Source organism: Saccostrea echinata, unplaced genomic scaffold (genome assembly GCF_033153115.1).
Source record: "Saccostrea echinata isolate AGI-Se365-2 ecotype Australia unplaced genomic scaffold, CSIRO_AGI_Sech_v1 ptg000025l, whole genome shotgun sequence".
Taxonomy (NCBI): domain Eukaryota; kingdom Metazoa; phylum Mollusca; class Bivalvia; order Ostreida; family Ostreidae; genus Saccostrea; species Saccostrea echinata.
The window spans coordinates 28,860,998-28,882,187 of NW_026889774.1; the positions used below are offsets into that span (position 1 = coordinate 28,860,998).

Here is a 21,190-nt window from a genome sequence, read left to right on the forward strand (position 1 = left end):
AAATATAAGGTGTACATTCATCCTGTACAAACATCAACAACGAACATTTTCAACAGTACTGAGCATACGTTAATGCTTAACCAATTATATATATATATATATATATATATATATATATATATATATATATATATATATATATATATATATATATATATATATATATATATATATATACTAAATTACATATATAAATTGTGATAAAAACATAATTCTTTCATTAGAAAAATAAAAATATTTTTAATAAAATATTTAAACTTGAAATGCTTTGTACAATCATTAAGAATTTTCAAAATATTCTGAGAACTAAGCATATTCTTTCAGATTAAAAAGATTGCATTTTGTACTATTTAGTATTTATGGACGTTTCAATAAAAGCAATATTGTATTGAACCTACAGTTAAAAAGATATCACACAGAGTTAATTATTTTTCAAAAACATGTAACTTCAATATAATGCAATTGAAATTTCTTGTTCTTCGGAATATTACAAAAGAATTTCATGGATATCCGAAGGTTTGATTTTTCACACCGGGCAGTTTGTGCGCACCATATTTATTCTGTGCTCTGGTTTGAGATCAACACCATGAGGGAGAACTTCATAGATACCACGGTCCTCATTGTAACAAACAATCATATCTAAAAACCAATCAAGAGAACAATAATAAATAACATTTTATACAATTTTACATCACTTGGCCTCTGATAAAGTGCACTGCATCAAAAAAAATCTTTATTCTGAATAGAATTTGACAAAAAAAGTTATTCGTTAATTTTGTTGAAGATATATCAAAATGCATATTACATGTATATATGTACACTTGACGATTCTTATTAATGTTTGCCATGTGCTGAAAAGATGGAGACTTATAATCTGTTGATATTAACGTACACATCCCCTTCACTGGATACAGAATTTTACAAAAATAATTTATGTGAAATGTTATGGCAGGTGAAGATAATAATTAAATATCTTCTTTTCAAGAATAAGGAAGTTCTTGAAAAATTTTATTTGGTATGTACATTATTTTATTTCGCTTGTTTAGAGTATTCCAGAATCATGGTTGACAAACCCTCCTTTTCTTTACATTGTATTCCGTTTCAATAAAATTCCCTTCCTTAAAAAAATCAATCTTCCTGGATTCAAAAATATAGGAAAAATGATTGGCAAAAACAGGCTTGCAGAATATAGGGATTAAAAAGAGAAAAGGAAGAAGGAAATGTCGGCGGAATTCAGGATTTTAATTTATTTAGCTGCCGCGTGTACAATTATGTAAATCTGCTAGCAATGTACAGGGCAGCTCATCCTTTAAGGAATTAGAAGCGTTTGTTTAATCTCCATTTATGAAGTATGAACTTCCAATGATTCTGCATCGGAAGATAAGACAAGGACGGATATTGAACATTTTTCTGCGTTATTGAATTTGCTCAAATGATTTTAAATGAAGGTCATATCACACCTTAGGTCATCAGTAATCTTTTTGTGAAGTATGGACTTCCAGTACTTACCCATTAGAAATTTCTGGATATCATATTATACACTTTTTATGCCTATGACCTCACACTTTTCCATGTGATCTTAGGTCAAGAATATGATACTATCTGGTTATAAGCAAATTTATGTTTATAAGGTATGGCCAGGATAGGAATTCTACATTATTATAAAAGTAACATTGAACTTGTTCAAATGACATTGAATTAAGGTAACTACACACCTTCAAATCATAAGCCATCTTTAAATATGAGTTTCCAACGTTTCTTTATTACAAGGGCATGGAATGGATGGACAGACAAAGTGATTCTTATATAACTCTTATCCCCCTTTTTCACGTACATCAACTTCGCTTCAGGGATATCAAAAAGAATCTAGTTGAAAATTCCCATGCAATTCCATACAAGGTTTACAAACAAAATCGGTGTTTTATTTGCCCTTATCAGCGATTCAGAAAGTTTAAGAAGAACAACCAAGTGGCAGAGGTGGCAGTGGTAGAGCCTTAATCCTGGCTCAAAATTTTTTACACATTTTGACGCGAAATTCGAGGGAAAAGTTCTTGCATTTACCATTTCACAGTGTATTTCAGTTTTAACGCCCAACAAATGTCTAACTTCTACATGAATTGAAGGTTTCTTGCTATGGCCTTCAACATATAGATATATCAATTAACAATACTTATTTTCGTTCCTACATTGATTCGAGATATCCTTTTGAACTCGAAATAAAAAATGTCAGAGTGTGACACGTCTGTTTCATATTTGGATATTTAACTGTATGATATACGTGATGACTTCAGCATTCTTTTCTATCGTCAACTTCCCTTATTTATGTAGTTATATACCATTATCACCTGCATATGGAGTTTATGTCTCCCAGTTGATTCAATACGCAAGAACATGGTCTAGGTACGAACAATTTCTAAAACGAGGCAAGCTATTCAAAAATAAGTTGATGAAATAAGATTATCAACTGTCTCGTTTAGAATCAACATTTCGCAAATTCTATGTTTGGTACAATGACCTTGTAACTAAATACAACTATATCATCAAGTCGAATGTTGACAGACGTTACAAACTGTTAGGCCATATGCATTATTGTCACACTGAATAGTCTACAATTTTTTTTCCGTTTGCCCGATCATGACAAGGAGAATACGGTAGGTGTATTTGGTCGACAGGGGATGCTTACTCCTCCATGACACTTGATCCCACCTCTGATCGACGTTTTCAGGGGTCCATGTGTCCTCTGCTCCAAATTTGTATTGTTTCAATGGACTATAGAGCTTGATTACTGTTCGTTATTTTCAGATTTCATTCTGTGATCTGAGAAATGTCGTCCTTATTTCTCAATGCTCACTGAAATAAGATTAAAAGACCATCTTTTCAGCTAAGATGATTTTTTTTTCATTTGTTTTCACTAAGAAATATTTATGGAACAAGGCAAAGGCAAATATCAACTCCTATAGGCTGCTTAAAGTATATTATCGTATTTATCTATTTATGATTAAAGCTTGAAGATAATTTACAATGAATAAATCGCATACAACAGAACTACCAAAGATCAACAAAAGTGTTGATACGGACAAAGGAACACGTACATGAAAAGACATCACCAATCCAGTCCCTTGGTAAAGCTTGTGTCAACATTGCCAGAAAAAAGAACCAAGTGGTACAAATTACAAGTCCGAGCAATATGTATCGCTGCTTTAGCAGCAATTACTTCATAACATGAAAGACGCGTGGTGTACAAAAATATGCAAAATACAAGTTTTTTTTAGAGTCGTATAAAGAAAACCAGTGTAATAAGAGGCAGTAGACCTAGTTCTTACTTTTTCGTCCGGAGAGTTTTAAAAGTACAAGGCCGCCTCTTTCCTCTTTTTGGAACAGGGTTAATCCTTTGTCCGATCCATCCTTCAATAATCCAAACAATTTTTTGTTACATTTTAGTGAATGTAAAATAATTAAAGTATCAAAGGTTACAATTACAAAGAAAAACTACTATCTTTCCTTTTTCATTAATCTTTTATGATTAGTAATAAGTACTTTTATTGTAAATTATTTTGCGAATAGAATACTTGTCATCGATTTTTTAAATAATACTATTGGTACTTAGTATAAGTTCAAGAATGTTATAATACAATTAAAATAAAATTATAAATAAGAATATAACTTTATAATATTTCAAAAAAAAATTATATTACAAAAATCACATCAAGAGTATTTCCTTACTTAGTATTGGGTCAATAATGTTATAATACAATTAAAATAACATTATAAATAACATTAGAATTCTATAATAGTTCAAAGAATTTATACAATATTACATATAAAATGTAAAATCATTTAAATATAGCATATATATTTGTACTTGTTATAGTTTAATATTCAAGGAGTAATATTTACAATTAAATCAAGAGCGTTTCCTTTCATGCCAAGATACTTAGATTTATCTTTCTGTGCTTGATATCTGTATTCAAGGCGAAAAGTTTCTTCATTCAGGACTCTCCTGACGATGAAATGACCTAATCATGAAAGGCATTAATATTTCAAAAAATAATTATGTCTACTGATTTAGCGTTTCATAGAAAAATGCAACGTTTTGATAAATCAAACATCTAAATAATAATTGAAATTAAGATGCTTAGTTTTAAACACCGGTGATGTTTCTCCAGCTAGAGTGTGTTTAATTTTAGAAAATGAAAGAGATTCACTAAAGTGTTTTTGTTTTGTTTCAAAGGCATATTGCATGCTTTTTTTATGTTTGATATACCGCAATACATGTACATACAAAGTATTCTTTGTACGTAATATATATGGGAAATCTTTCATGACATTACATGTAGAAAAGAGAGAAAAAATGCCATACATCTACAGTCCTTTAAGAAATTAGAGACTGGACTGTATAGAAGGCGTCCTTTGTCAAGAAGAAGGAACTTTGATTGATTTGGAATCCTCAGAGCTTCAACACTAGGGGATAACTGACTCGCTGATGTCAGTTTGACACACTCTGTCTTCACCATAACTGAAACAGACAGTATATCATATCTGCCAAAATGTTACTGACTCTCTACGGGAATATATCGGGTAGATAAAAATCATAAACAGCCAGGCAAAGCCGAAACATCGATGAAATTGATCAATATATTTCCGTATATATAATACAACGTATGTATCTGGATTTAATGCTATATATGGCGTATCTGAGCTAAAAAAAAAAAAAAAAAAAAAAAAAAAAAAAAACAAGATTGAGTGTACTAGATAAACAAGATATATGTTATTTACATATCTAATTTTTTAAATTAAGATTTTCACCGATTTTGAACTTGAATAACTTCATGTTTCCATAGTTAAATTGACTTTAAACTGTGTCTATCATTTAAATGCGGAGTCGGTAAATAAATCGGTTATTGTTTTAAATTTCTAATATCTTTGAAACGTGATTGATTTAAATTGTGTAATTTACAGGTAAGTCCTATCTTTTTATAAAGTAATAAACAAATATAAAGATCATTTTAATTTTAGCAAGTCTAAACTTGAAAAAAATATGCCATATAAGACTTTAACTTGGAATTAAAAAATTCAACGGTGTATATGAGGTCGTTATGCATTCTTATTGATGAATGAAATAATGCTAAAACCTTTTACTTCAAAATAAAAAGGACACACGCCTCTTGTCAGTGGAAGAATGCACATTACTAGTTATTTTGTTTGAGATTTCTTTTTTCAATCTAATCACAGGCATTTCATACTTACGATCTTCTTTTGCTTCCCCTGCAAGAAAAATATATTTTCAATTCTGTCGCATCTACATGTACCCAATAACATTAACTAATAGTAATTGCATTTCGTTTACTTTAAGCAAAGTATAAATACATTAACATTTATTATATGATTGAATAATTTCTATCTCTCTGATTGGCTGAGGTCCAACAAAGTAAAAAAAAAAACTACTTTATATTCACCTGCACGTGACCTTCCAGGTAAATATAAGGATTTATTTTCTACATTGGTCCAAAAATAGATCTGGAAATTCCAAATTGATACAAATAGGTTTGGAAAGCTTTTTCACTTGCTACTGACTTCCATTCAGGTGAACATAACATTAGAAAATATATAATTTGGAGTGGAAATGGTTGTGGGGGTTGGGTGCAGGGGACCCCCGTCCACCCGCTAAACATTTTTAACGTAAATTTTTACTTTTAATTTAGGCTAAAAATATTCATTGAAAGATTGATCCCTCACTAATGGACCTTAATCTCTCACCCTCACCCCATCCCAACCCAAGAACAAAATTTAAAGCTAAAAGAATTCTCTTTTTGTGGGGGCTAATCAAAGATTTCTTTTAGCTGTCATTTTCCCTGATAATGCCCCCCCCCCCTTCAAAATCTATACTTTAAAAGAGGCTGACATAATTTCTTTTTTTCATAGCAATTAAAGTAAATTTTAAAAATTCCAAATTAATACGACTGGTAATGTTTATTTAATCCCGCCTCTCTCATTGCATTTCGCTACGACTTCTGCAAATTTAAACAAGTAAGATGGCATGAACTACTTAATGAATAATGAGTTCGTATCAATAAATTATTGAATCATATAATAAAACAATTATTGCTGTTTCTTCAGTCAATACGAAGTACAATATTGACCTCGCCCTTCGGGCTCGGTGAATATTGTACTCCTCAGGTGGCTAAAACATCATATTGACCTCAAAACAGCTATAAATAATTGTATAACATTTAAAAAATTTAACATTATTATTCAAATTTTCTTGAAATTTCACTGGGACAAAGGCTTAAATAAAATTATCTGTTTCGAAACGCAAAAATGTTTGTGTTGTTAAATCATACCTTGTTTGACTCCTTCAAGTTCAAATTCTATTGTTGTAAATAGTTTTGTTTTCCTGTTATAAAATACCTGGGGGAAAAATAAAGAGCTTAATTCAAGTTATACTAATTATTAAGTCTGTTATAGTGAACCTCCTTCGCAAGATATATATATATATATATATATATATATATATATATATATATATATATATATATATATATATATATATATATATATATATATATATATATATATATATATATATATAAAAGATCGAGAACAGCATTATTTAGCCTTATTCTTGATTTAATAAAATACAGGACTGATGTTATACCTCAACGCACTAATTTGAATAAACTGTATTTTCACTTCTGCTGATACTCCTCTTTAAGGAAATTGGTGAAATGAGAAATTAAATTATGTCCAATTTCAATTTTGAATTTGAAAAAAAAATAATGTACCATAGTGATTGGTTTTCCTATTGGCAAAGTCCTAAATAATTCCAGAACTTCCTCATGGCAAAGAGATGGGGATTCCAACAGTTGTGCAGAATTAAGACTTACAAGAATATCTTTTTCTCTATAAAAGATTTTTTGAAATACTCATAGAAAAATAATAGATACATAAATAAACGTTTTTGCCAATAAACATTTAATAATTGAAATATAAAAGACTTTACATCACATGTAATGTATGGTTCCTGTCTTTAAATACTAGGGTAATAGGATAAGCGACGTCTGGGAGAGGGTAAGGAAGCTAAGCCAAACCCTCTTTTTATTTTCTCTCCTTATTTTCTACCCATGCCCAAATACTGCTTCTGTTTCAAGACAGTTATCTTGTTTTTGATTATCCTGCAACATATATAGTTTTACATTTGACCTCCAAAATGAGCTATGTTACATCTCTGTTTTTGATATTTTGACATCATGGCGTAAACAATGCAAAAGAGATGTCCTCACAATGCTTTTAAAGACGTCAAAATGCACGAAGCTATATTTTCGCACTGATCGAATATAGTTTTAGTTTATTGAGTTGCCTTTATTCGATCAGTTGAAGCGGTGGTTGCAGGATATTTCGCAGAATACAGTATAATACGAGAGTTGATAAACCAACATACAAAAAAAAACTATCCCAGGAATTAAAGAAATGAAATACTTAAGAGTAATCTCAAACGTACTTCACATAAAGGGATTTTGCAAGAATACCATTCTCGTCTAAGGTACAAAATGCATGAATATTCGTTCCATCTTTCCGGGAGGTAGAACAAAGAAATCCCCCTAAAGGATCTCCATCAACAGTGTCCTGGCGTTGGTGCCTCACAACGATTTCAGATACCAGCAGCGTCTCATCAAGCTGAAAAGGTGATAGAGAGGACTCGGTGACTGTTTTCATGAAATTTGAAATGCCTCTCAGAATCTTCAAATTAGTGTCATATGTTGATATACATGTAGTTTCAAAATTGACACTTTATCTGTAAAGTAGTCTTAAAATTTCCCAAGTGATTCAGTATGAAATAATTTTAAATTTCAGATAATTTAAAAAATGGATTGGTAAATCTTTCTGGTAAAAGGGTTTCTTTGATGCTTCTAAAAATTATATATGCACTGCAGATTCCTACGTATTTGTGGATCATGTACTTTCCACACTTTGAAATGATCATTATATTTTTTTTCAATGATTGTATAGTATCCAATATTTATTTTTATATTGGGATCGGTATTGTCGATCTTTTACCTCGGAACTTGTTCGAGTGTTAATTCGCTGAATACATTTTATCATTTTGTTTTCCGTGCTGTTGTCGTTTGGGGTGTACGGACTGTTTGGGACGTCAGTTGATGGAGGATTGTCCGTGACGTCAGTTGATGGAGGATTGTCCGTGATATCAGTTGACGGAGGACTGTTTTCTCTGAATCTGCTGCTGTTCTATAATTTAAGAAAAACAAAATATTATATGAAAACTGTACGACATCCAACCTTTTGTGATCAGTTGTGATTAGTACTTAAGAGGTTATTTGTTTTCGATAACTGAGCATTGCTTTTAGAACCTGTATTTTTACTTCATTAGTTTCTAAAAAAAATTAATTATTGTGCCTTATTCTAAATGCATATACATTTATTTATTTATTTTGTTTACTTAAGCTTGTCAGTATACGAGTTTTATGCAATAAAAAGATACTTACGCGATAAAATCTGATACACATGTGATAAAATGTGTATAAACTGATAGTCTTTTTTTCAACAAGTATGATAAAAATCTCAGCGTATGAAATATGTCTAATAATGGATTTTATTATAATTTTTGACACCCTGTTTCATGCTTGGATGCCGAGGATAGTCAAAGAATGTAATTCATCGACTAATTCTTGCAGAAGGGATGAATTCAAAAGTTACCCGTGTTTAACAAACATTTCATGCGTTAGGGTAGATTGCGCTTTATAACCACTGAGTAGCAAATCAGTGCTACTATATTCTGATCAGAAACTTCTGCACTACTGTACAGTATATACATATTATTCATTCAAATGTACTTTAAAAATTAGAAATAAGCAATATTAGCATCATTTTGATTTTCCTCCTATTTAGTGCTTTCTTTATATTAAATGGCTAACTGCTCAAATCAATTTGCATTGGGAATCCTTGATTTTTTTTTTCGTAATGAACAATTTTCCTAAATGAATAAAATCAGATTAATCAAAGAAATTTCAAAAAAAAAAATAAATAAATGAATAAATAAATAAATAAATAAAAATAAAAAATATCCACGCACCACAAAAATGCATCTTCTGGCCTTTACAAGAGGAATAAGACCATCCACGTCATCATACCCATTCGGGTTTCCTAGGCCGTCTACGTCATCAAAACCATTTGGTTCTCCTAGAGTACACATCTACAGAACAAGGTGCCCTTTGTAAGTATGATCAAACATAAGCACTCCACAGCACTTAAAGTAATTTTTTGTGATTTCTAAATAAAACTCTTCTCTTAGTTTCATATCTAACTTGCAGTTTTATACCAATTTTATTATCTTTCTATTGTTAAAAATACATCTATTATAATTTGCAAATGTTTGATTGACCTAAAAATTATAAAGGCAACAAATAATACATTCCCTGTCATGATTAATTGTTCCTGATAAATGACTAAAATTTTGCTTTCAGATGTTTAGTCAGATTTATCGAAAGCCTTCCATCAAAAGGAAATTTTAAATTTTGAAAGTTCATTCTAGTGGCAACTCATACAAAACACTTTACATCAGAAGTTCAAGTGATCATCACTTAAGCCCTATTTCTGTGGTCGATGCCTAAGATAATAAAGAATAATGTGGTTGTCACATGATGGTCCTCAAACTTCAACAATATCTTGTTTGTGATGCAGTTTTACCAGTTAAGAAATGACAAAGCAGTTTATAGAGTGTTGTGGTATATGAGTATACACACTCTTTTTTATGAAAATAACAAGTTAACCTTGCATAAAAATTGTACTTGTGAATGACTGGCTTTAACTCACTCTCTTATTAGAAATTGGGATGATCACTTCCGTGTTAATAACTGATTTTGAAATGTAACATACTCAGTATAATGAATCAAAATATTAAAAATGCATACCAATCATATAACGACAACACAGTTTTTGTCGTGCTTTTGAAATCTGATACTTATTTGTATACAATCTCAAATTAACCTTGGATTTAAAAAAAACAAAAAAAAAAAACAACACTTGTATATGATTCGTGTCATTTTTCTCTTCGATTAACGGAAACTGGCACTCTTAACGTGATTTGACCTTTAATGTTTTGTCTAGACTGTTTTGACTTTATGATTATAATACTAGCAATAGGGATTAACACTTCCATGTCTAAGGTTTACCAGTGAGTGATTGTTAAATGTAATACTAGCAATAGGGATTAACACGTCCATGTCTAATGTTTACAAGTGAGTGATTGTTAAATGTAATACTAGCAATAGAGATTAACACGTCCATGTGTAATGTTTACCAGTGAGTGATTGTTAATGACGCAAAAAAAATGCAAAATCTAATTTGAAAAAAAAAAACAAAAACAAAAACAAAACATAATAGTCTTTTTAGTAGATGCAGGAAGTGTTCCTGCATATCAAATATTATTCATCCATCGGAACAAATGCCTTATTTATCAGTTATTTTAAAAGCCACCTGCAATGTAATTGAATAAGCAGATTCCATAATTTCTGAAAGTATGTTTTTATCTCAAATTAGGATATAATAAAAGATTTAAAACTTTAATGGCAGAGTGGAGTTTGTCCACTGATTTTACACAAACAAAACTATTTTACTTATTAACAATGAGTACATGTACTAACTGGCATATGTTAATTGTTAATTAGTAGAAGTTCTTTCGTTATGTACCAGATTAATTATTACAGTCATTCTATGAAGAAGCAGTCTATTCAAAACCGCTATATCAATTTCAGTAAGTGAAAGTTTGAATAAAATTATAAGTCGTTATTATACACAAACGACATAATCATATACCAATTTTGGCAAAGAGTTAATCATTTTAACAATGAATATCAAGTATTTTAGTCGGTATCGATAAACATTAAAACTGATATATCACAGTTATCTATAGTTATGGTTTATATTATGTTATTGCCATTTTTTAAAACAATATCCTTGCCATTGATACATAAACCTTAAAACAATTTAAACACACCGACTTTTTTAAATTTATTTTTCTTGGCAATATGTAAACTTTCATATTAAATTACTATTTTGTTGATATATAAATTGATAAAATAGGAGTTGTATTCTTGAATTAGGATGCGCAAATGTAAAAAAAAAAAAAAAATAAAGTACACAATATTGCAGCTAAAATGTTGCAGATTATGCCTAAATTGACAATCAACTGCTGTTGATTCGTACCACTAGAAAGTAGAAAATGACAAAGAAAGAGCTAGGTTCACTTTATGCATAAAATGGCCCTGCCCATATTTCAATTGATACACTATCACCCCTCTGTCCCATTTCATATATCAAAATAAAGTAGAGACTTAGTGCTCTTATTTCCTATAACAAAATTTCTTTTTGAGAATCCAGGTATTGGAAAACAGGCTTTGTAAAAATACAAAAATTTTGAATTTTGTAGAAAACAAGGGTATTTGAATACCTTCAGCAAAGAATAAAAATATGAGCACAACCCTCGATCCAAAAATTAAAACATGATCTTCAGAAACAGATCTTTCATTATATAATTGCACATTTTGGATCAGAGGTTGTGGTCTATGTGAAATACTGAAAAATACTTCAACTTTTGGCCATTTTAACGGAATTTACAGGATTTGGTAAAAATGACGCATTTCATGACGTCATAATGCATTGACATGAGAGAAAATTACGTCATGTTCAGTGGATACACGGTCACCAAGGGTCAAAGTGATAAATACTGCATTGTCAACCAAAACCCAGGAGTTTCGATTTTTCAGAAATTCACAGGGCCAAAAAAGGCCCTAAGTAGCTCTTGCTAGAAAAAGAATTATAAACAGTGACTTGCCTCAAAATACTAGTCCTCTAATAAAAAGTGTTGATCTCGTTCTGCTGAGAGTATGATATATTCACAGGTTTGTTTCATGCACTGAATGAATGGAGAAAGTTGACAACACATCAATTTATAGTCAACTCCCAGCCAGAAATAGTAAGCAGTTACACTTCAGGAAGAAAAACGAGCGTGATTTTTTATTTCCTTTGATTATTTTCGTGCAATTTTTATTAATGAACAATCCTGCAATTGAGGAGTGATTCCAAAGTTCGAGGAATTGTTTCTGTAAAGAAAGTCCACCAATAATTTGCTATAACTATGGGGGATGGGGTGGGTGGGCGAATTTTCAAATATCTGTATGAAGAGCTCCATTCAGAGGTTTTAATCATAAAATGAAATATGAAGATAACGAACAGTAATCAAGCTCAAAAATCTATTGAAACAAAACAAATTTGGAGCCGAGCAAACACGGATCTCTAAAACATCAGAGGTGGGATCAGGTATCACGGAGAAGTAAGCATCCCTTGTATATCGGTCATCTTGTGCTTCTTGTCATGATCTGGCAAACATAACAGTCCGCAGACATTCGGTGAGAGAATAATCTAGAGTTTCATTGGAGTAAGACATGAAGTCGGTCAAGTGATCAAATCCTATAACGCCCGAAGGGCATTATTGTAGAATTGATCACGTACCGACTTCATGTCATTACCCAATGAAACTCTAAAAAATGATATTTTATTTCTTATATTTATATTTTACTTTTTTATTCGTGTTACAAAGAAATATAGGCACTATTTAGACTTTGCTATGGAAATGCAACATAACTTACCTACGACGTCATGTGACGTCACAATCGAAACTTTCCAAAGACTCGTGCAGGTTGCTTTCCAAACGCAAGAAAGTCTGATCATGTGACCAACTGCATGTCATTGAAAATTGCATTTCAATTTAAGTAGTATTGTTATATAAGGAAAGACATTGGCAAATGTAAACATTTAGGGTTGAATCTGGAGTATTTCAAGACAACAAAAGTACATTTCGACTGAGAAACTCTCTTGTGCTTTTTGAGATATGTGGCATTCTGCTAAATAATAAATACAAATCGTTTTCTGCGAAATATCAAACAGCATGATACTAACATCTTTTAGTATCCTCTGAAGCGCACAAGAGAGTTTCTCAAACGAAATCCACCGGTAACGGTAGCCTAGTGGTAGAACGTTCGCTTCGTGATCGGGAGGACCGGCTTTCATTCTCGTTCGTCGTACGTCAAATCTAAGACGTAAACATATGTAATGACTGTATATGCCTTCGCCAAGCGCACGGCATGTCAAGTGAAAATCATGCGTCTTTCGGACGTGTCACGGTAGGCGTTGGCACGATAAAAAAACCCTCACTGCTAAATGGCCCTGACTGAAGAGCATAGGTCTAAATTTGAAGTCTTTCACCGGCATACTTTGACATCTCTATAAAAGTAAAAAATTCACGAATGGGACGTTAAACAACATTCACGATAAAAAGTCATTCGAAAACATTAAAGGTAAAATTTCGAATTGAATAAGAGAATTTGGTGAAAACATGACAACAGCTAAAAAAGACATTGGGAAAATATTTTAGCAGGAATGAATTTCAATTACCAAAATGCTCATATCAAATCTAGTGACATTAAGCTATAATTTGTGCAATGGGGCGAGTAACTATAGATGCTAGGGAAAAAAAAAATTAGTACCTGAGTAAGTAAGTATATGTTTGTAAATAAAATATCAGTACCTGGGATATTTGATCTTAAAGACCCCTACCCCTTCCAGATCTCAGCAATTGCATAAATTGTTATGACAAATTAATGTGAAAGACAAAAAAATTTTAATCCTCTTAAAAAAATTATAAAAATTTAAAATTCTTTGGGCATGAACATGTATTTTCTTCTTTTTCCTTTCTAGGTATTCGTTTACACCCCAACCCTCTCCATTTGCCCCAGTGTCAGTATTATACACTGTATATACTTACATTTGGAATAGGTTCCTGTGTGCCAGGATTCACAAAGGTGGTAGAGATATTTCGCCCAAACAGAAGATATAAGATTTTTTTTAAAAAGAGATAAAAGAAGAAATAAATGTCTGAGGTACTTCAAAAGTTAATTGTCTCTATTTAGCTGCCATATGTACAATATGCAGCTTAGAAGTAACGTGGAAGGTTGCTCGGCCATTAACGAATTAAAAGTTGAAGTAGGTAGAGCTCAAGTATAGTGTTTTCTAAGATTTTATGATCGAGTTAAATTTGGTGTCACAAAGTGCATGTACACTTCACATCATATAAACAAGGAGTCTGGATATTTATTTTACCAGGAAAGAGATGTAATTTGATTTGAAAAACTGTTAAATTAATTGTTGTTCGTAAATAACGAATAATATTTGTATACTTCGTCATTGAATCAAGACATACAAGAGGCTGCTGTTTGAGGGATATTCCTGTTGTAATGCATATGGAGCACTTTAACTGCAGACAATGTACGTAAATTGAGTTTGCTCATGAGCAGATTTCTCACATAGATCTACCTGTTAAGTTTTGCTTCCTTGAAACAATTTATGTAAAAAAAAAAGATATATGAATATCACACTGTGAAGATGGTATCTTTGAAAAATGGTTCATCGACTAATAATTCTATAAATTTACTTGTATTTTTTCACATTTAAGCCCTGTCCGAATTTTAAATATTTCCAGTATGATAGCGCAAATCCATTAAATATGAAATGAAATATGAAGTTAACGAACAGTATTCAAGCTCAAAGTCCATTGAAACAATACAAATTTCAAGCAGAGCAAACACGGGCCTCTAAAAACATCAGAGGTGGGATCAGGTGCTATGGAGGATTAAGCATCCCCTGTCGACCGGTCACTTCCGCAGTGCACTCCTTTTCATCATCGGGAAAATGGGAAAATCCGTAGACAATTCAATGTGAAAATAATGGCTTAAAATTGAAAAACGTCAGTCAACATTCGACTTAATCATAGATTGTATTTGCTGATAAGGTCATTGTATTGACCATAGAACTTGCGAAAAATTTTAACGGGACTGTTGATATGCTTGTTTCATCAACTTATTTGTCAATAGTTTGCCTCGTTTTAGAAATTGTTTATGCGTGGAGTATGCTCTTGCGTATCGAATCAACTAGGAGACATAAACTCCATATGCAAGTGATAATGGTATAATATTGCTTCATAAATAAGGGAAGTTGACGATAGAAGAGTTGAAGTCGTGATGATAAAGTTTTGTAGAGTTGCCATTCACGTTTTTTACTATTGAAATATCCAAAATATGAAACAGATGTGTCTGACTCTGTGGTATCTTTTATTTCGACTTTAAAGGGATATATTGACTTAAATATAATATAAATTTTATACATATATATATATATATATATATATATATATATATATATATATATATATATATATATATATATATATATATATACAGCTTTTTAAATGTGGAGTTGAAGACAACAGCAAGAGACTTTTTCTTTTCATGTAGAAGTTTTTGAATAAATTCTGATTCATATGAATACAAAAATATCTGCTAATAACGGGACGCAATTAGTTCCCATGGGAATTCCGACAGATTGTTGGAAGACATGATCTCAAAAATATTTACATAGATAGTGTCAATCAGAAACTCTATGTAAGATGTTGGATAAGCAAACATGATAATGGACAATTAAATAATAATAATGAGCTTTATTTTTAAATTGACAGGTGTATATAGCATAAAACATAAGCTCTAAAGAGCTTTTGACCGACATGGAATAAAAAAGGCCTGAGAGTTATTATTTACATTGTTGTACTCTATGCCATATACACGATCCATGTCCTATATATATGTAGTCAATGTTTTCAAAGAAGGTTGAAATGATAGCAGCAAGTAAAATTAGCCATAAGAAAATAGAAAGTGTAATGAAGCCTTTGGCTGTTTGATTTTGTTTATGTTTTAGTGGTAGAATTGAAATTAAAAATTCTTTTGAAACAGTCTTGCAATTGCAACCGTTACAGTCTACATGGCTTTGCCTCTCATAAGTCTGACAAAGAGTAGAGTGATCTGGCGTTGAACTCTTTCATACAAAGAGAAAATCCAATACTAGTATACCAGTAGTGAAATTAAAATCAGCAGTCTTGTATTAGAAAGGCTAGCAACACTTTTAATATGATGCTACATTCACCATTAGGTTTATATTATGACAAAAAATAGGGGAAATTTCGGTAATGTTTCGACAACAGGATTATTTGGAGTGCAATGGCACATTTGTTCTCTTTTGAGAAATTGACAGGCACATCCTAAATGTATGCTTTGTCTATCTGCTTCTCTAAAGAATGTTATTTTACATGCATCCCTCCAAATATCCTATTGCTTCCAGGAAAATCTCATTTACAAAAAAAATTACAAACAAAAAGAAAACATCTTTTCTACTACATGCACATTAAAATATATACGAATGTAAATTCCGGTGTTTAGAACAGACTCCGCGCATAGTATCCCCCCCCCCCCCCCGGAAAATATGAGCCCAGTTAAGATCTTCTCCATGAATGGAGTGGGGAAAGGACACCTCAGTATATTATTTCCTCCCATTAAAAAGGCAGTACAGAGTTTCCATCGTTTCCGAATTATATCAACGCATCTTCCAATGAAACCGTGGCTGTGTTATCTTTTATCTTAAAAATTTAAGATTATGATCTTTGAAAATTGCTGAGTCAACTGCTTCTAGTGATCGAGCTTATCTGATCACAGTATAATTGCTGTCAACATCGTCTTTCTTTATGTTACGTCGTTCTTTTTATCTTCCTCTCTAAAACTCAAGGGTTATTTTCAATCAAAATCCTTGCATTGATCATCCATCCTTCCAATAAGGTAAATTTAATCAAAGAAATGCAAAAATAGTGTTCTCAAAAACCACTGGACCAGAAAAGATTAAATCTAAATGAAAGCTACCTCACGTTGTGAAGTTTGTTCAAACCACTCCCCTTCGGGAGGGTAGGGGTAGGGTGGGCCTCTACTGGGGACAAGAGTTTTAAATCTTATTATAATCTTTTCTAGAGTAGTTTTGCCATATAAAGTCATTAATGTGCTAAAATTTTTAACCTGTTTAGATTCAGTTATGTTTTTATTTTATGGTCACTGGAGTGAGAACAGTCTTAAATCGGGAAGCAAATTTTAAAGCCCTAGCTAAAAAAAGTCCACTTTTCAAGAACAGCAGAATCGCTTTAGTCATACACATCCGCATGTTGTGTGAATTCAAATCCAATTAAATAACTCCTTATTAAGTCTAGGATGATAAATATATTCAATATATTTTTTAAGTGGTCAAAGCCATTTATATGCAAGAATTTATCCTTATATATGTGTGTGTGTGTGTGTGTGTGTGTAGGGTGTGTGTGTGTGTGTGTGAGAGGGTGTGTGTGTGTGTGTGTGTGTTCAGCCAAAAGTGTAGTTCCCGTTAGATTTCCACTTCAATTAGTTAAGTTGTTCATTTTTTTAAGAAAAAAAGACTAATATAATCTTTTCTAAATTCCTAAAATTGCAATATAAACGACTTTTATTCGAATATTGAATTTCTTTTAAATAGTCTAAAACCTAACAAGAAAATTTTGTGAAACTTTTTGACAAAATGATTTTTTGGGGTGTAATGGCTCATGTTATTTATTCTTTTTTGGCAAATGGAAAGGCACATCCTACATGTGGGCTATGTCTGTCCATTTCTCTAAAGAGACTAATGTTATCTAACATGGATTGATTTGCTATCCCCCCAAATATCCAGTTGCATGTTAACAGGAGAATCTCATTTACAGAAATTAGACATTCTCTTTTCTCCTTAATTAAAAGAAAAATACGAATGTCATTCCCGGGACACGTGTGTAACAGTGGGAAAACTTCCTTTCTCCCTTCAAAACTTGATAACTTAAGATCTTCCGGAGACTGATTTAGTAAACCTACCTCAACACCCCCCCTCCTTTGCAAACATCAAAATATTGAAAAAAAACAAGTATTACTATATTTAGACGTATACAACGAGTACTTACCTTTTTGACTTCCCAACTTGAAGAAGGTCTTGAGACGAAATGCGTTGTTGTCTTTTCTTTCCTGTTTACATATAGACAGTTTGCAGTCCACTTATACTATTACATACTTATACTATATTATTTATGAATGGCAACAGACCGGATGTAGTACTTAAACCTAATATAGGTTACTTCCTCCTAGTGCTTCTCTTAGCCACATTTCTACGTGACTTTCTGAGTATCTATTGATATTTTGTTGATATGTTCGTCCTTTAGGAATAAATGTCTAACTTTCTGCTGTCTTATTTACGTATTTGTTTTTGTTTTTTTTTTAAATTGTAAATCTGGTCTGTGAGGTGATAACCAATATAGGAGCCTGAGATAATTTGCATATCTATGCCAAAGCCATTTATATATGGAAGATGCATCATGTTCTGATGTAGTGACAACCTCATAATGACACAACAAAGAGTTCAGAGGTCTGGCAGTGTGCAAAATGAAGGTTTTACGGGGTTTTTTTGCATAATGTACAACACATTGGCAGATTTAAGCATACCTAAAAATTTATCAGAAACATTTATCCTTCGTGTTGTTAAAAATCAAAATTTAAAATGGCAGACTTTGATATCAATAGGTTTTTATCTATTTCGTAGAGGGTATCAGTGTACTAAGTGAAAAAAAGGTGAAGATAACGAAAGTGATACATCTCAAAAAAAAAAAAAAAAAACAAACAATACAAATGTGTAAAAAGGGCATAAAACACGGACCTCCAGAGATAGGATCAGGTACCTAGGAGGAGTAAGCATCCTCTGTCGACCTGTCACACCCGCCGTGAGCCCTACATGTATGTATTAATCAGGTAGGCGGAATAATCAAATTTAGTATAAAAACAATGGTCTAACAATTGGTGTGAAATATGTCAGTCAAAATACGACCCAACGATAAGTTGTATTTGCTAACAAGGTCATTATAACGATATTAAAATTTACGAAATACTGACGTTATACAAGGTTGTTGAAATCTTTATAACATCAACTTATTTGTCAGCAGCCTGCCTCGGATTAAAAATTGTTCGTACTCAGAGCATGTTCTTGTATCGAATAAGCTGGGAGACATAACACCATATAAAGGTGATAGGGGAATATTACTACATAAATAAGGAAAGTTTACGATGGAAATACTGAAGTCGTTTGTTTGTACAGTTTAGTCGTTTGTTGTCTGTTATCGCCTTTAGTCAGTAAAAATCCAAATATGAAACAGAAGTGGGAGACTCTATGGGTCTTTTATTTCGAGTCGACATATGACTGGGAGTAACAATTGTTAATAGATAGATTGTCGTCGTTATATCTAAATGTCGCGTTGAATGCAACAGCAGGAGTTTTTTTTTTCTTCTCATTGAAATGATTGATTGATTGCTTGATTGTGTGTTGTTTTACGTCCCATTCGAGAATTTTTAACTTATATAGAGACGCCATATATCGGTGAAGGGCTTCAAATTTAAACCTTTACTCGGCATCATGGCCATTGAGCAGTGAGGGATCTTTATCTTGCCAATGCCTGTCGTGACACGGGGCCTCGATTTTTAATGTCTCATCCGAAAGACCCGCAACTTCCACTTCAAAGTGCCGTGCTTGGCGAAGGAATAGTTGCTACCTATTTTTATCGACTTAGGAAAGTCGCGGTCTGAGTTTGAACACACGGCCTTCTGATCACGGAGCGAGTGCTCTATCGACTGAGCTACCGTGACGGTTTCTTCTCATTAGAAGTTTTCAAAGAAAGATCTTCTTCATAGGAATATAAAAACAGGCCGGCTTGTACAAGAGCACAATAAGTGCCCATCGCAATTCCAACAGATTGTTAGAGGACCTAATCTTCAAAGATTTCATGGATTTCCAGCATCCTATCCTAATGATATCAACCTCAGAGTATTTATGTGTAAAATCAGAATGATTTTAAACAGAGTAATTTTGTATATGACCAACCACATGAATATTTCCGAGTCCCATTTTTATTGAAGAAGCAGTTGTTTATGATATAAGAAAGCCTAGTCTTTGATATACCATGAGTAATGATTATATATAGTGTAGAAAAGTCGTACGTTTTGATGTTGCTGACTTTTGAAAGAAAAAAAAACGATTTTAAAGTTTCTGAAAGTTCGAATCCACATTTGATTTACACCACTTCTCAAATATGCTGTAGCACAGTACGTCTGAAGTTTTCCCTTCATAGCAGTTAATATTTTCGTGAGGAGTAAAGATAGGGGTTTGGTTGAGCATTTGCGTGACCCTGCAGTGTTTGTAAGGAATGTTATGACGTTTAGGAATCCTGTATAGGTAGGGTAAGTCGAGATCACTTTTGTTGACTGGAATGTAAAAGTATTACAGACTGAAATGTAATTTTGAAGAAAAAAATCACCCTTAGAAAGTTGACTGGTATAAGTTGAATTTCCAGATGTAGAATTAAAACCAAGTTCATCTAAAATACAGCAGTTGTAACAATGAGTTTTACACATAATGGTGGTGTTGTTACTAGCCTTGTCTGTTCATGTAGTCTAATTCTTCTATCACTTCCAATTTATTGAAAACGGAAGGATAGTTGGTTTGCACATGGCCCTTTGACTTTCTAACACAAATCTTTCATATATTTTTAAAACACTGAATCCATTCTGACAAAACTCCAGCCCCCCCCCCTTTCAAAAAAGAAAAAAATGTTATGTGGCCATTTTAAACATCAGGGCCCCCTGTATTTAGGACTTTTTAAAAAAAAAAAAAAAAGATTGCTTTTATCTCGACATTTTCAACTATATTAAAATCCTCAGTAATGACGTGTCCAGTGGGACTGAAGGAAGAGTAAGAACCAGTACACATAAAGAGGATTTTGTTTTAAATGTTCAATATATCTAGGTTTGCTCATAATTCAAAATTTTGGAAGCAACAGTTGGGGAATATCTGTAGGATATGCAGGGTGTAGACCTTAACTTGAAATATGGTAGACGGCAAAACTGAACTTTTTTATGATTAAGAATGTACGTTACTGGTGTTCAGGGCATCTTTTCCTTTGTGGGCATATTTTTAAAAGTTTGGATAGGAATTAATATCTTCCAACACATGTGGTGACTTAAAGAGCCTATGCTGGGCAACATCCATAATCACTAACACTATAGATTGTATTCTGTAGGTGAAGAATCCATGCAAGTATGGACTTACTTCAGCTTTTTCAAATAGTCTATTCAAAGATTTCAAGGGAACCGAGTAAAGTTCGGTGCGGATATGTGTTGAAGACTTAGCTACATGTAGATTACTGACGTAAGGT

The 21,190-nt window shown here is 32.2% G+C and overlaps 1 protein-coding gene across 1 annotated transcript; it reads right to left on the minus strand.

Moving 5' to 3' along the window:
- Positions 1–301: 301 nt before the first annotated feature.
- Positions 302–17,948, minus strand: LOC133192810 (uncharacterized). The gene is made up of 11 exons (XM_061328818.1): positions 17,900–17,948; positions 9,089–9,208; positions 8,056–8,244; positions 7,499–7,674; positions 6,783–6,900; positions 6,342–6,408; positions 5,248–5,265; positions 4,361–4,516; positions 3,898–4,016; positions 3,324–3,405; positions 302–639 (listed from the first exon to the last, which is right to left on the minus strand). The coding sequence occupies exons 2-11, from the start codon at positions 9,206–9,208 to the stop codon at positions 527–529; spliced, it is 1,158 nt and encodes a 385-aa protein (XP_061184802.1). The 5' UTR covers positions 17,900–17,948; the 3' UTR covers positions 302–526.
- Between the last annotated feature and the right edge of the window lie 3,242 nt (positions 17,949–21,190).